The sequence below is a fragment of the Poromitra crassiceps genome, assembly GCF_964638095.1.
Source record: "Poromitra crassiceps genome assembly, chromosome: 21".
Lineage (NCBI taxonomy): Eukaryota > Metazoa > Chordata > Actinopteri > Beryciformes > Melamphaidae > Poromitra > Poromitra crassiceps.
This window is the reverse complement of record NC_139638.1, coordinates 25,062,198-25,079,697: the sequence shown is the minus strand read 5'-3', so window position 1 is coordinate 25,079,697 and position 17,500 is coordinate 25,062,198. Positions and strand designations below refer to the sequence as shown.

General features: G+C 43.0%; 2 protein-coding genes across 2 annotated transcripts in view; both read left to right on the top strand.

The window, feature by feature from the left end:
- rgs3a (regulator of G protein signaling 3a) overlaps positions 1-17,500 on the top strand; it is a gene marked incomplete at its 5' end in the record, with an annotated part of 288,237 nt that overhangs the window by 20,903 nt on the left and 249,834 nt on the right. The gene's annotated exons all lie outside the window — the stretch shown is intronic.
- LOC310795673 (uncharacterized protein) lies at positions 2,380-15,962 on the top strand (the record flags this gene model as incomplete). The annotated part of the gene is made up of 4 exons (XM_083657747.1): positions 2,380-3,001; positions 4,390-4,468; positions 9,682-11,340; positions 14,297-15,962. The coding sequence occupies 4 exons, from the start codon at positions 2,380-2,382 to the stop codon at positions 15,960-15,962; spliced, it is 4,026 nt and encodes a 1,341-aa protein (XP_083513873.1).

Below are 17,500 nucleotides of genomic sequence, written 5' to 3'. Positions count from 1 at the left end.
CTGTTCCCTCTTAGTTGAACTTGTTGTGTGCTCCAGAGGGCGCTGTTCTGTGCGTCTGTTCCCTCTTAGTTGAACTTGTTGTGTGGTCCAGAGGGCGCTGTTCTGTGTGTCTGTTCCCTCTTAGTTGAACTAGTTGTGTGCTCCAGAGGGCGCTGTTCTCTGTGCGTCTGTTCCCTCTTAGTTGAACTTGTTGTGTGGTCCAGAGGGCGCTGTTCTCTGTGTGTCTGTTCCCTCTTAGTTGAACTTGTTGTGTGGTCCAGAGGGCGCTGTTCTGTGTGTCTGTTCCCTCTTAGTTGAACTCGTTGTGTGCTCCAGAGGGCGCTGTTCTCTGTGCGTCTGTTCCCTCTTAGTTGAACTCGTTGTGTGCTCCAGAGGGCGCTGTTCTCTGTGTGTCTGTTCCCTCTTAGTTGAACTCGTTGTGTGGTCCAGAGGGCGCTGTTCTCTGTGTGTCTGTTCCCTCTTAGTTGAACTTGTTGTGTGGTCCAGAGGGCGCTGTTCTCTGTGTGTCTGTTCCCTCTTAGTTGAACTTGTTGTGTGGTCCAGAGGGCGCTGTTCTGTGTGTCTGTTCCCTCTTAGTTGAACTCGTTGTGTGCTCCCGAGGGCGCTGTTCTCTGTGCGTCTGTTCCCTCTTAGTTGAACTCATTGTCTGTTCGGGCACACGGGCTCGCCTGCTGCGCGGGCTCGCAGACGCAGCTCGGCCGCTAACACAGCCTCACTTCTTCAAATGGCCTGCATCACACTGTTACGCAGCCTAACAGTTGACGTCATTATTACGTCAACAAGTCGGGATATTTCCATTATCACAAATATAATATGAATTTTTGACGATATGGTAGTAGTAATGAATTGTAATATTGTATACTGTATCGATAACAATATGATATGGCATACCCCTAAACATGCGTAGACTTTTTACATGAATTGAGTGCTGCTGTGACTGCATTTATACCGTATATACTCTCTCCCAGTTACCTGTGCACCAGTTACCTGTGCACCAGTTACCTGTGCACCAGTTACCTGTGCACCAGTTACCTGTTCACCAGTTACCTGTGCACCAGTTACCTGTTCACCAGTTACCTGTGCACCAGTTACCTCTGCACCAGTTACCTGTGCACCAGTTACCTGTGCACCAGTTACCTGTGCACCAGTTACCTCTGCACCAGTTACCTCTGCACCAGTTACCTGTGCACCAGTTACCTGTTCACCAGTTACCTGTGCACCAGTTACCTGTGCACCAGTTACCTGTGCACCAGTTACCTGTGCACCAGGTACCTGTGCACCAGTTACCTGTTCACCAGTTACCTCTGCACCAGTTACCTCTGCACCAGTTACCTGTGCACCAGTTACCTGTGCACCAGTTACCTGTGCACCAGGTACCTGTGCACCAGGTACCTGTGCACCAGTTACCTGTGCACCAGTTACCTGTGCACCAGTTACCTCTGCACCAGTTACCTGTGCACCAGTTACCTGTGCACCAGGTACCTGTGCACCAGTTACCTGTGCACCAGTTACCTGTGCACCAGTTACCTGTGCACCACACACTTGAACCATAAACAATCTGATATTTGCTGACTTTTGCTGACTCGTCTTTGTGGCAAACATCAACCTTGATTGTTTGGACAGGTCCAAAGGAGGGGTCGTCAATAACACTTGACTCAATGTGCTCTCACCCACAAGCCTTGATAAAGCACCATTAGAGAGAACCCCCCCCCCTCTCTCTCACACACACACACACACACACACACACACACACACACACACACACACACACACACACACACACACACACACACACACTTTGACACACTGAGGCTAGTGCCAGCCAGGAAGCAAATGGATTTTTTTTACAGCCCAATCATAACAGGAAATGACCCGGTGTGCTGCCAGGAATGTGAAACTGAACTTGACAATTTTTGGTCTGTATCTACTGGATTGAGTGGTGTGTAAGAAGGTTCTGCCTATGAAGTAGTAGACAGTGTTGCTCAGGCTGTGCTGTGTCAGCACTGTGGAGCTGTTTGAATGGGGATGGAGCTTTGTTACTGATAGAGTCCAGTGTTCAGTCCTATAGTCGCACAGACAAGCATTCCCATCAGTTTCAGGGGAGGCTCAATGAATGGAAAGTGAACTAATTTTAGTTATTACATTAGTTATCAAGAGGAGATCACATACTAGCCTAAATGTGTGTGATCCAAAGTTCAACTATTCCTTATCTCTTTGTCGTAATCTTCACTTCATGTTATAAACAAGAGCTAAAACACACACTGTCTCTTTAAAAGCACTCCTCTTCCTGGAATGAAGCAAAGCCTGATAACCTGCACCTTCCCCCCTTCTTCAATTGAGGCACAGTGAAACTATCTGACACTCTCACTGAGAAGTGAAATGGCGCAGCAAGAGCTGTTCGAGGCAAAGCTCTGCTGTTCGATCTGTCTGAATCTACTGAAGGATCCGGTGACTGTTCCCTGTGGGCACAGTTACTGCATGAGCTGTATTCAAAGCTGCTGGGATGAAGAGGATCAGAAGAAAATCCACAGCTGCCCCCAGTGCAGACAGACCTTCATACCGAGGCCTGTCCTGGTGAAGAACACCATGTTAGCAGAGTTGGTGGAGGACCTGAGGAAGACAGGATTCCAAGCTGCACCTCCTGATCACTGCTATGCTGGACCTGGAGACGTGGCCTGTGATGTCTGCACTGGGAGAAAGCTGAAAGCCCTCAAGTCGTGTCTGGTGTGTCTGGCCTCTTACTGTGAGCAGCACCTCCAATATCACTATAATGCAGCTCCACTAAGGAAACACAAGCTGGTGGAAGCCACCGTGAAGCTTCAGGAGAACATCTGCTCTCGTCATGATGAGGTGATGAAGATTTTTTGCCGTACTGATCAGCAGCATATCTGTTACCTCTGCTCCATGGATGAACATAAAGGCCACGACACAGTCTCAGCTGCAGCAGAAAGGACCGGGAGGCAGAAAGAGGTCCGAGTCAGTCGACAAGGAAAAGCCTCAGGTCCTGAGTAGAGAGGGTTTAACTGGCCGTTGCTACTGGCAGGTGGAGGCTGGAGATGGAGTTGGAATAGCACTTGCATATAAGAATATTAGCAGAACAGGGTATGTAAGTGATTTTGGATACAATGACAAGTCTTGGGGATTATATTATTCCAACACTCTTCAGCAATTTATACATAACAGTATTGAAACTCTCATCCCAGGCCGTCTGCCCTCCAGAGTAGGAGTGTACCTGGATCACAGAGCAGGTATTCTGTCCTTCTACAGCGTCTCTGAAACCATGACTCTCCTCCACAGAGTCCAGACCACATTTACTCAGCCTCTCTATGCTGGACTTTGGCAACCCTTCTAAACCGATGGGATCGCCGGCGCCCCCCAAATACCATGCCCTGTTCACAGTACCGTAACTCCTAGACCGTTTGTCCTATCGGAGAAATCTCGACGGTTCTAGAAAGAGAAGAAGCTGCGCTTTCTCCCCATATACATGACATTACGGTAATCCACTGGCAACATACGCCAGCAGCGTGACAAACAAACAGGGAAGTGAAATCTGAAAAAGACGAGAGAGAGAGAGAGAGAAAAGAAAGTCACACGGTGTATTTTTTGGAACAACTCCCAGACATTGATCAGTTTTATTCGTTTTATTTCAGTGTTTGTCCGTTGTCTTTCAGTGTTTTGTGTAGTTTTTTTTAGTCTCAACATGTCGAAGCGTTCAATCAGAACGACCAAGCGACCACGGAGATTCAGTCACAGTGAAGAAGACGCCACGCCATTGTAAGTACTGTGAAATACTTTTCAGTAAATATACAGTGGATATTGACTTCACTCAAACAAAAACTTTCAACTTTATTCAAATAATACTTCTCAATATCATGACCTAGCATGAGTAATAACAATATGTATAGTAAATACAGAGGTGGATAGGCTATCCAAGGTGCGCCTTTACGCATGCACTTTCCTTCTGCAGCTCTGAATTTACTTGGGGTAACCCCCACTAAATTCTTGTGTGCAACATTACCTTTCTTTTCAATATGATATGCAGTAATTATTTTATTTTCATCTAAAAGTTGTGAACGTTTTTTTATGACTCTGATCACTGATCACTGATCAGTGGGACAAAAATAGCTGGTGTATTTTACTAGGGATGATTGATTTATGATGATGATGTCACAGTGGGATTTAGGACATCACTGATGATGTCACAGTGGGATTTATGACATCACAGATGATTTCACAGTGGGATTTATGACATCACAGTGGGACAGAGAAACAAACAGAGCCCCAGCTCCCATCACTGATCAGTGGGACAAAAATAGCTGGTGTGGGTAGGTGGATATCATGCAGTCAATTACATTTATATTTTATCTTATCTTATGTCTATATTTTTAGGGTGCCTTGACTGCCTTCTGCTGACCAGGGGGACCCAGAGCCAGCTGATGAAGAACCAGGCCCTCCATGGAAGTGTGATGTGTGCACTGTGGACCTGTGTCTGTGGCCAGACAGGAACTGTTTCAAGGAATACCACCAAGGAAAAGGCCAGAACACATCTGGAAATTAGGAAAGACAATAAAAAGGCCAGGGAACAACTAAATATTTCCAGGCGGAATTAATCAGCCATAGGTTTAGAAGGGTTAATTATCATGTTGGAGTCACTGCTGAGTTGTGTAATCTGAACTAGACAGAGTTATTAAAGCAGCAATGTGTGGTGTTTCTGCACTGCTCTTACAGTAGATCACCTGTCAATCAAACAGTGTGGGCGGGGCTGTGATTTGATGTTGCTGCAGTTTGAGTGTCTCTTCTCTCTGTCTGTTCAGTCATGGTGGCTATCACTGCTCATGCTAACGGGCTGTGCATCTTCACTGACCTCACGATTCCATTCGATTATCATTTACTGGTCTTTGATTGGATTCCACAATGCATCATGATGCATCTCAATGTTCTATATTACTGCACATGGCTACTTTTTCATCAATTATTACAACAAGCTATCGGATAAATATGAACTCCCCTTTTTATTTAGAAAGTGCTTTACAAATCAGAATGTAAAAATTTATGTTAAACATAAATGTCTTATCATTAATGGCCTGCATTTATATAGCGCTTTTATCCAAAGCGCTTTACAGTCAGTAGGTTCATTCACCCATTCACACACCGATGGCGGCAGGTTACCACGCAGGGTGCTGGCACACCAACGGGAGCAATTTGGGGTTCAGTGTCTTGCCCAAGGACACTTCGACATGCAGACTGGAGGAGCCGGGAATCGAACCACCGACCTCTTTTATCCAAAGCGATTAGTGGACGACCCGCTCTACCTCCTGAGCTACAGCCGCCCCCATATCATTCAATTAAATTGTAAACTAAAATAAACTAGAAAAGTGCGCTCAGTCAGCAGAGTGCAGATCTCCACCAGGCACCGCTACGCCTAACCATGGCCAAACCGAACCACTTGCCGATAACAAGGAAACATTAAACCGCCACATTGTTTCATTGAGTTTGGTGTACAACCAAGAGTAAACGGCACATATTCATGTGTTTATAGCCTGTCTTACAGTAGCATAATAAAGATTTAAAAGCTTGTTCAGTTAAGGTTTAAGAAAGGGTTGGACATAATTTAAAATAAAGCAACAGACTGCAGCCCCCCAAAAATCAATAACTTTATAGTAGCTATATGATACTATATTTAAATATACATTGATATATCCTGGTTTTCATTAGTGTAAAATGCCCCAAAAGAAATCTGTAATGTTTTCTGCTGTTTCTGTTCCACTGCATGGGCCTTAAAGGAACACTCCGCCCATTTTCAACCAGCTTTGTATCATTAGAACATCAGTAGTATAGAAAACTGTAAACGGTTTTGAAGTCTGTCATTTAATTTGACAGTTATTGAGTGTTAAAGTGTGGACCAGTGACATCACTGGTCCACACTAACTCAAATTAATAACTCATTAACTCAAATCAACTCTCAATAACTGTTCATATTCAATATTCATCATTCATCTAGTTTGACAGTTATTGAGAGTTTATTTGAGTTAATGAGTTATTAATTTGGGTTAGTGTGGACCAGTGATGTCACTGGTCCACAGTTTAACACTCAATAACTGTCAAATTAAATGACAGACTTCAAAACAGTTTACAGTTTTCTGATATACTACTGATGTTCTAATGATACAAAGCTGGTTGAAAATGGGCAGAGTGTTCCTTTAATGGAGCAGCCATTAGCAACCTAGAAATCTTTCCTTTATTATAGCTGAATAGTTGTTAATAATTTGATTTTGTTCCCTGCTCTTTGTAGAAAAGTGAACTATGTAATCATTATTATTATAATCAATAGGGTGAGGATTTGTTTTCCTCCACAGTGCTGACGTACTGTTTAACAGATTGATTGTGTGGATGAAATGAATATTATGTACATGGAAAGATTGAACCAGAATCATTCATTTTTTAGTGAATTGATGTGTGATCAAAGTGAATGTTTGAAAAGATCAATAAAGTTTTGTAATTCCAAGAATGAATAAAGTATTTATTCTGTATTAGTTTCAGGAAGTCTAGCAAAGCTGCTATAAATTGTGAAACTAATGACATTATAACTGAGTCGATTCTCTCCCTAAAACACAACAAAGTGCAGTCTTCATGTCTGTCAGCTAACTCATCTTGATTGCTTTTTGATGTGTGTGTATGTATGTATATATATATATATATATATATACATACATATACACAAGGCATCTCGTGCACTCGATTCACTACATGCGATTACATGTGTGCGGGTGTTTGTGTGTGCCCCTTAAGTTTAGATCCATCAGTCTTATGACATCACTGATGAAATCATCAGTGTCTTATGACATCACTGATGACATCATCAGTGACTTATGACATCACTGATGACATTATCAGTGATTTCACAATGCTGATGATGGCACTGATACACACATAATCTTTGCTTCATGATGACATGTTATAAACAAGGGCTAAACAAACACACACTGCCGCTTTAAAGCCATTCCTCTTCCTGGAATGAAGCAAAGCCTGATAACCCCGCCTCCCTGGTCTCAAACACAGCTGGCCCCGTTCCAATACCCATACTTGTACTTCTTTCTTGTAGTATGTACTGCCGCTGCCCTCACAAAGTATGGATTGTAGTGTGCAGCATGCATGCAAAAAGCATCCTATTGGGACACACTACATCTGTCGTCACGTGAGCTTCCTGAACTCCGACCTCTTGCTCACTTCCGCCGACGTCCGCAGCGCCACATTTGAGTGTTTTTTTTTTTTTTTATTCAATAAACAAAGTCTGGCAGTAACAAACAGTACATTATACAAAAAATTCAGACTAAACATTTACAAAATTGGAACAGACAATCAAATAAACAAAATAAAATAAATAAAGCAAAAACATTAAGTCAGAGATCTAAACAGGAATCAAGATATGCATGTTTTGGTACACACCATGCTTGTTTGGTTTTAACATATTTCAAGGCTTTCTTAAAGTTAATTATCTCATTCATGAACACGCAGCTCAGTCAGTGCGACGTAACTCCAGTAGGTGGCGGTAATGCACAAAAAGTTGTTTGCCAACCGCCATAAAACATTAGAAGAAGAAGAAGAAGAAGAAGACATAACTTCCTGCTGCACAAAGGATTGTGGGGAAGTTTGGCTGAAGCAGCATGCATCGATGCATACTCCGAAATAGGAGCTGATGTAGTACAACATCCTGGTACTCTTGGCATACTGCATCTGACATACTATGTATTGGGACATACTAAATCTTTTTTTGCCTACTAAATAGTATGGAAGTATGGGTATTGGAACGGGGGGACTCAGTTCCATAGAGAGGTCCAGGGATGACGTATTTTTGTAGGCTGAATGCGGAAGTCCCGAACTTCCTGGTTCCACACTGTTTCTGTCTATGGGATTTTTGAATGGGTTTTTGGCGATATGCTTCAAATAATGTCTGTGGGCAACGCAAGTTTAATCAAACGCGAACCAAGGTTCAGCGGGATAATCTTCACACATGAGGACCACTTTCATGAGTTTTGTAGCGTAAATGCGAGCCCTAGAAGTAAAATGCTCGAGCTAAGCTAATCCTGAACTACACACTGTCGCATAGGCTTCACGTCACGTCAGCACTCAACCTGGACTGTTGTTGATGTGTGCACTGATTACCTCGGGCTGAACGGGGCTGAACCAGGTGAGGGAAAGAGAATTTCCGTGTTCGCCCTTTGAAGTGGTGACGTTATTGACGTATATATCCACATCGACTCAGCAGTGTAGTCTCATTTAGCCGTTTGCTAGCTAGCCGCCCGTTTAACGGCATGTAAAAGCTTCAAAACTCATAAAAGTGGTCTTCATGTGTGAAGATGATGTTACTAAACACTGGTTCGCGTTTGATTAAGCCAGCGTTGCCCAGAGAGATTATTAGAAGCATCGCGCCAAAAACCCATTCAAAACTCCCATAGGCGAAAACTGTATGGAACCAGGGGCGTTAGCATCGATGATTTCCGGACTCGTTACTGGACCTCTCTATTCTGTCCAGATATTTCCTGTTCCCTCCCCTTTCACAGATATGCCAAATACCCAGGTCTGGTTTACATGCTAACATTTTTATTTTGATCGGATTCTGAAAAGGTTTAAACCACCCCTCTGCAACCGGGTTTGGTTTGGGCCTGTTTAATCTGATGGAGGTGTTTATATGGAGCATTTTTTATCTGTTTTGGACTTTTAAACCTATTATAATCTGATTATTAGGCTCCATGTAAAAAATGTGCCTAGTGAGTATAAGCCCCCGAGGCTTTTCTAGGCCGGCCCGTTCTGGGTCCAGCAAAAACATGTAGTGTAAATCTGTAGGTTCTTCTCCCACAGTAGACAGACAGACGGCCTGTTTATCTCCACATCCGTCTTGTCTGCTTCTTGTTGGAAAGAACATCCACGTTCAAAGCTTGCTACGGTGCAGAACACTTTCCATGTTTGCTCCCATCAGTGTGAAACGTTTTCATTGGGGTGCGTTTGATCCAGTCTGGTGTGTGTGTGTGTGCAGCATCAGAGAAGGAAAGAAACAGCAGATATGAGACAGTTAGCAGCCCCATCAGGATTCACAATCATATTTTACATGTATACTGTACATGTATACTGTACAAGTGCTTTGCCTGCAACAGTTGAGGACATAAAGTTGATGTCCTCAACTGTCATAAAGTCATGTCATAAAGAACCACGTTACTACAGTAAATGCTGAAACACCACTGAAGAGGGAGAGACACACACACACACACACACACACACACACACACACACACACACACACAGATAAAGGACCCTTGGACTTTATACTTTGCTTTGGCAAAATTGTTCCTTCAACTTTCACACCAATAAAGCCATTGAAATGAAAATAAAAGAGAGAGAGAGAGAATAGTTTTACTGTTAAATGTTCTACCAGCCACTTTTGGTAGGTTTTGGAACTTTATTTTAAAATTAGGGGGAATAAGAGGAGAGAGATATTGATCCAAAGTTCAACTATTCTTTATCTCTTTGTCGTAATCTTCACTTCATGTTATAAACCAGGGCTAAACACACTGTTCCTTTAAAAGCACTCCTCTTCCTGGAACGAAGCAAATAAGCCTGATAACCTGCACCTTCCCCTTCTTCAGTTGAGGGACAGTGAAACTATCTGACACTCTCACTGAGAAGTGAAATGGCGCAGCAAGAGCTGTTCGAGGCAAAGCTCTGCTGTTCGATCTGTCTGCATCTACTGAAGGATCCGGTGACTGTTTCCTGTGGGCACAACTACTGCATGAGCTGTATTAAAAACTACTGGGATGAAGAGGATCAGAAGAAAATCCACACCTGCCCCCAGTGCAGACAGACCTTCACACCGAGGCCTGTCCTGGTGAAGAACACCATGTTAGCAGAGTTGGTGGAGGACCTGAGGAAGACAGGATTCCAAGCTGCACCTCCTGATCACTGCTCTGCTGGACCTGGAGACGTGGCCTGTGATATCTGCACTGGGAGAAAGCGGAAAGCCCTCAAGTCGTGTCTGGTGTGTCTGACCTCTTACTGTGAGCAGCACCTCCAACATCACTATGATGCAGCTCCATTAAAGAAACACAAGCTGGTTGAAGCCACCGTGAAGCTTCAGGAGAACATCTGCTCTCGTCATGATGAGGTGATGAAGGTGTTCTGCCGTACTGATCAGCAGTGTATCTGTTATCTCTGCTTAATGGATGAACATAAAGGCCACGACACAGTCTTAGCTGCAGTAGAAAGGACCGAGAGGCAGCAAGAGGTCCGAGTCAGTCGGCGGCAACAAGTCCAGCAAACACTCCAGGACAGAGAGAAAGACGTGAAGGTGCTTCAGCAGGAGGTGGAGGCTATCAATCTCTCTGCTGATAAAGCAGTGGAGGACAGTGAGAAGATCTTCACTGAGCTGGTCCGTCAAATTGAGAAGAGAAGCTCTGAGGTGAAGGAGCAGATCAGATCCCAGCAGAAAGAGGAAGCGAGTCGGGCCGAAGAACTTCAGGTGAAGCTGAAACAGGAGATTGCTGAGCTGAGGAGGAAAGACGCTGAGCTGGAGCAGCTCTCACACACAGAGGATCACATCCACTTTCTACACCGTTACGCCTCGTTTTCACGTCTCTATAATTTTATAGACTCACCCAGGATCGATACCCGTCCTCTGCGCTACTTTGAGGATGTGACTGCAGCTGTGTCAGAGGCCAGAGAGAAACTACAGGACATTCTGACAGAGGCATGTCCTAAGATCTCACTGACAGTGACTGACGTGGATGTTTTACTGTCACCGCCAGAGCTCAAGACCAGAGCTGCCTTCTTACAATATTCACGTCAGATCACACTGGATCCAAACACAGCAAACACACGGCTGTTATTATCTGAGGGGAACAGAAAAGCAACACTTATGAGAGAAAAGCAGTCATATTCTAGTCACCCAGACAGATTCACTGAGCTGGTTCAGGTCCTGAGTAGAGAGGGTTTGACTGGCCGTTGTTACTGGGAGGTGGAGTGGAGTGGATCTGGAGTTGCAATAGCAGTTGCTTATAAGAATATTAGCAGAACAGGAAGTTGTTTTGGATACAATGACAAGTCTTGGGAATTATATTATTGCGGCACTAGTTGTGAATTTGTACATAACAGTATCAAAACTCCCATCACAGGCCGTCTGCCCTCCAGAGTAGGAGTGTACCTGGATCACAGTGCAGGTATTCTGTCCTTCTACAGCGTCTCTGAAACCATGACTCTCATCCACAGAGTCCAGACCACATTTACTCAGCCTCTCTATGCTGGACTTTGGCTTTCTGGTGCAGCCACTGCTGCTGAGTTGTGTAATCTCAAGTAGACAGAGTTATTAAAGCAGCAATGTGTGGTGTTTCTGCACTGCTCTTACAGGAAATCACCTGTCAATCAAACAGTGTGGGCAGGGCTTAGATTTGATGTTGCTGCAGTTTGAGTGTCTCTTCTCTCTGTCTGTTCATTCATGGTGGCTATCACTGCTCATGCTAACGGGCTGTGCATCTTCACTGGCCTCACGATTCCATTCGATTATCATTTACTGGTCTTTGATTGGATTCCACGATGCATCTCAATGCATCCTCAATGTTCTATATTACTGCACATGGCTACTTTTTCATCAATTATTACAACAAGCAGTCGGATAAATATGAACTCCCCTTTTGATTTAGAAAGTGCTTTACAAATCAGAATGTCAAAATAAATGTTAAACATAAATGTCTTATCACTAAATTAAATTGTAAACTAAAATAAACTAGAAAAGTGCGCTCAGTCAGCAGAGTGCAGATCTCCGCCAGGCACCGCTACGCCTAACCATGGCCAAACCGAACCACTTGCAGATAACAAGGAAACATTAAACCGCCACATTGTTTCATTTAGTTTGGTGTACAACCAAGAGCAAACAGCACATATTGTGTTTATAGCCTGTCTTACAGTAGCATAATAAAGATTTAAAAGCTTGTTCACATATCGTGTTTATAGCCTGTCTTATAGTAGCCTATATAATAAAGATTTAAAAGCTTGTTCAGTTAAGGTTTAAGAAAGGGTTGGACATAATTTAAAATAAAACAACAGACTGCAGCCCCCCAAAAATCAATAACTTTATAGTAGGCTATATGATACTATATTTAAATGTACGTTGATATATCCTGGTTTTCATTAGTGTAAAATGTCCCAAAAAATTCTGTAATGTTTTCTGCTGTTTCTGTTCCACTGCATGGGCCTTAATGGAGCAGCCATTAGCAACCTAGAAATCTTTCCTTTATTATAGCTGAATAGTTGTTAATACTTTGATTTTGTTCCCTGCTCTTTGTAGAAAAGTGAACTATGTAATCATTATTATTATAATCAATATGGTGAGGATTTGTTTTCCTCCACAGTGCTGACGTACTGTTTAACAGATTGATTGTGTGGATGAAGTGAATATTACGTGGAAAGATTGATCCAGAATCATTCAGGTTTGAGTGAATTGATTTGTGATCAAAGTGAATGTTTGAAAAGATCAATAAAGTTTTTTAATTCCAAGAAGGAATAAAGTATTTATTCTGTATTAGTTTTAGGAAGTCTAGCAAAGCTGCTATAAATTGTGAAACTAATGTGACATTATAACTGAGTCGATTCTCTCCCGAACAAAGTGCAGTCTCCAATGTCTGTCTGCTAACTCATCTTGATTGCTTTTTGACGTGTGTGTGTGTGTATATATATATATATACATACATATACACAAGGCATCTCGTGCACTCGATTCCCAAGGCTCGCCTGCTGCGTGACATCGCTACATGCGATTACATGTGTGCGGGTGTGTGTGTGTGCCCCTTAAGTTTACATCCATCAGTCTTATGACATCACTGATGAAATCATCAGTGTCTTATGACATCACTGATGACATCATCGGTGACTTATGACATCACTGATGACATTATCAGTGATGTCACAATGCTGATGATGGCACTGATACACACATAATCTTTGCTTCATGATGACATGTTATAAACAAGGGCTAAACAAACACACACTGCCGCTTTAAAGCCATTCCTCTTCCTGGAATGAAGCAAAGCCTGATAACTCCGCCTCCCTGGTCTCAAACACAGCCAGTTCCATTCTGTCCAGATATTTCCTGTTCCCTCCCCTTTCACAGATATGCCAAATGCCCAGGTCTGGTTTACATGCTAACATTTTTATTTTGATCGGATTCTGAAATGGTTTAAACTACCCCTCTGCAACCGGGTTTGGTTTGGGCCTGTTTAATCTGATGGAGGTGTTTATATGGAGCATTTTTAATCTGTTTTGGACTTTTAAACCTATTATAATCTGATTATTAGGCTCCATGTAAAAAAACGTGCCTAGTGAGTATAAGCCCCCGAGGCTTTTCTAGGCCGGCCCGTTCTGGGTCCAGCAAAAACATGTAGTGTAAACCTGTAGGTTCTTCTCCCACAGTAGACAGACAGACGGCCTGTTTATCTCCACATCCGTCTTGTCTGCTTCTTGTTGGAAAGAACATCCACGTTCAAAGCTTGCTACGGTGCAGAACGCTTTCCATGTTTGCTCCCATCAGTGTGAAACGTTTTCATTGGGGTGCGTTTGATCCAGTCTGGTGTGTGTGTGTGTGCAGCATCAGAGAAGGAAAGAAACAGCAGATATAAGACAGTTAGCAGCCCCATCAGGATTCACAATCATATTTACATATATACTGTACATGTATACTGTACAAGTGCTTTGCCTGCAACAGTTGAGGACATAAAGTTGATGTCCTCAACTGTCATAAAGTGATGTTATAAAGAACCACGTTACTACAGTAAATGCTGAAACACCACTGAAGAGGGAGAGACAGAGACACACACACACACACACACACACACACACACACACACACACACACACACACACACACACACAGATAAAGGACCCTTGGACTTTATACTTTGCTTTGGCAAAATTGTTCCTTCAACTTTCACACCAATAAAGCCATTGAAATGAAAATAAAAAAGAGAGAGAGAGAATAGTTTTACTGTTAAATGTTCTACCAGCCACTTACTTTTGGTAGGTTTTGGAACTTTATTTTAAAATTAGGGGGAATAAGAGGAGAGAGATATTGATCCAAAGTTCAACTATTCTTTATCTCTTTGTCGTAATCTTCACTTCATGTTATAAACAAGGGCTAAACACACTGTTCCTTTAAAAGCACTCCTCTTCCTGGAATGAAGCAAAGCCTGATAACCTGCACCTTCCCCTCTTCTTCAATTGAGGGACAGTGAAACTATCTGACACTCTCACTGAGAAGTGAAATGGCGCAGCAAGAGCTGTTCGAGGCAAACCTCTGCTGTTCGATCTGTCTGCATCTACTGAAGGATCCGGTGACTGTTTCCTGTGGGCACAACTACTGCATGAGCTGTATTAAAAACTACTGGGATGAAGAGGATCAGAAGAAAATCCACACCTGCCCCCAGTGCAGACAGACCTTCACACCGAGGCCTGTCCTGGTGAAGAACACCATGTTAGCAGAGTTGGTGGAGGACCTGAGGAAGACAGGATTCCAAGCTGCACCTCCTGATCACTGCTCTGCTGGACCTGGAGATGTGGCCTGTGATGTCTGCACTGGGAGAAAGCTGAAAGCCCTCAAGTCGTGTCTGGTGTGTCTGGCCTCTTACTGTGAGCAGCACCTCCAACATCACTATGATGAAACTCCATTAAAGAAACACAAGCTGGTGGAAGCCACCGTGAAGTTTCAGGAGAACATCTGCTCTCATCATGATGAGGTGATGAAGGTGTTCTGCCGTACTGATCAGCAGTGTATCTGTTATCTCTGCTCCATGGATGAACATAAAGGCCACGATGCAGTCTCAGCTGCAGCAGAAAGGACAGAGAGGCAGAAAGAGGTCGGAGTCAGTCGACAACAAATCCAGCAAACACTCCAGGACAGAGAGAAAGACGTGAAGGTGCTTCAGCAGGAGGTGGAAGCTATCAATCTCTCTGCTGATAAAGCAGTGGAGGACAGTGAGAAGATCCTTACTGAGCTGGTCCGTCTCATTGAGAAGACAAGCTCTGAGGTGAAGGAGCAGATCAGATCCCAGCAGAAAGAGGAAGCGAGTCGGGCCGAAGAACTTCAGGTGAAGCTGAAACAGGAGATCTCTGAGCTGAGGAGTAAAGACGCTGAGCTGGAGCAGCTCTCACACACAGAGGATCACATCCACTTTCTACACCGTTACGGCTCGTGTTCACGTCTCAATGATTTTACAGACTCACCCAGGATCGATACCCGTCCTCTGCACTACTTTGAGGATGTGACTGCAGCTGTGTCAGAGGCCAGAGATAAACTACAGGATGTTCTGACAGAGGAATGGCCTAAGATCTCACTGACAGTGACTGAAGTGGATGTTTTACTGCCACAACCAGAGCCCAAGACCAGAGCTGACTTCTTAAAATATTCACGTCAGATCACACTGGATCCAAACACAGCAAACACAGGGCTGTTATTATCTGAGGGGAACAGAAAAGCAACACGTATGACTGAAAAACAGTCATATTCTAGTCACCCAGACAGATTCACTGAAGTGCAGTGCACTCAGGTCCTGAGTAGAGAGGGTTTGACTGGCCGTTGTTACTGGGAGGTGGAGTGGGGTGGATCTGCAGTTGAAATAGCAGTTGCTTATAAGAATATTAGCAGAACAGGGAATGTAAGTAGTTTTGGATACAATGACAAGTCTTGGGGATTATTATTTTGGGATAGTATTAAATTTGTACATAACAGTATCTACACTCTCATCCCAGGCCGTCTGCCCTCCAGAGTAGGAGTGTACCTGGATCACAGTGCAGGGATTCTGTCCTTCTACAGCGTCTCTGAAACCATGACTCTCCTCCACAGAGTCCAGACCACATTTACTCAGCCTCTCTATGCTGGACTTTGGCTTTCTGCTGGAGCCACTGCTGAGTTGTGTAATCTCAAGTAGACAGAGTTATTAAAGCAGCAATGTGTGGTAGATCACCTGTCAATCAAACAGTGTGGGCGGGGCTTTGATTTTATGTTGCTGCAGTTTGAGTGTCTCTTCTCTCTGTCTGTTCAGTCATGGTGGCTATCACTGCTCATGCTAACGGGCTGTGCATCTTCACTGGCCTCACGATTCCATTCGATTACCATTCACCGGTCTTTGATTGGATTCCTCGATGCATCTCAATGTTCTATATTACTGCACATGGCTACCTTTTCATCAATTATCAACAAGCAATGGGATAAATATAAACTCAGTTTTTTATTTAGAAAGTGCTTTACAAATCAGAATGTCAAAATAAATGTTAAATATAAATGTCTTATCATTCAATTAAATTGTAAACTAAAATAAACTAGAAAAGTGCGCTCGTCAGTAGGGCTGGGTTAAAAAAATCGATTCTCCTATTTTTAATCGATTTTTATTTTAATTCTTTGATATCGATTCATATGTCCAGAGATCGATTTTTTTTATAATGTTTTTTTTTAATAAACAGGCTAAAATATTATGCTGTTATATTATGCTGTGATTTGAAATCAAATCACTGTGCATAATTGGGAAAGTGTCTTTTTTGACAGATGAAAAGGCTGTTATTTACCCTTTGTCACCACCTGGTGAGTAAATATATTAAAATTGACAACCGGTCCGCAACTTTTTTTCCCCATGTATCTACTTGGCGCAAAAAAGGTTGGGAACCCCTGTGTTACATAACTGGACAGTCATGTAATTCAGGTTACAGCTCAAAAAACACGTTTTGGTATCACTAACCAAATCAATATTGAAATGAATCGAATCGGAGTCCGAATCGAATCGAATCACGATTAATCGATTCGCAACCTTGTGAATCAGAATCGAATCGATTCTCGAAATTTGAACCAATACCCAGCTCTACTCATCAGCAAAGTGCAGATCTCCGCCAGGCACCGCTATGCCTAACCATGGCCAAACCGAACCACTTGCAGATAACAAGGAAACATTAAACCGCCACATTGTTTCATTTAGTTTGGTGTACAACCAAGAGCAAACAGCACATATTGTGTTTATAGCCTGTCTTACAGTGGCCTCTATAATAAAGATTTAAAAGCTTGTTCGCCACATATCGTGTTTTTAGCCTGTCTTATAGTAGCCTATATAATAAAGATTTAAAAGCTTGTTCGATTCAATTAATGCCCCCCCCCCCAAAAAAAGAAAAGAAATCTACATATAGGTACTATGTATGTTGATATATCCTGGTTTTCATTAGTCTGAAATGCCCCCAAAAAATCAAATGTTTTCTGCTGTTTCTGTTCCACTGCATGGGCCTTAATGGAGCAGCCATAGCAGGATAGAAATCTTTCCTTTATTATAGCTGAATAGTTGTTAATAATTTGATTTTGTTCCCTCCTCTTTGTAGAAAAGTGAATTATGTAATCATTATTATTATAATCAATATGGTGAGGATTTGTTTTCCTCCACAGTGCTGACGTACTGTTTAACAGATTGATTGTGTGGATGAAGTGAAT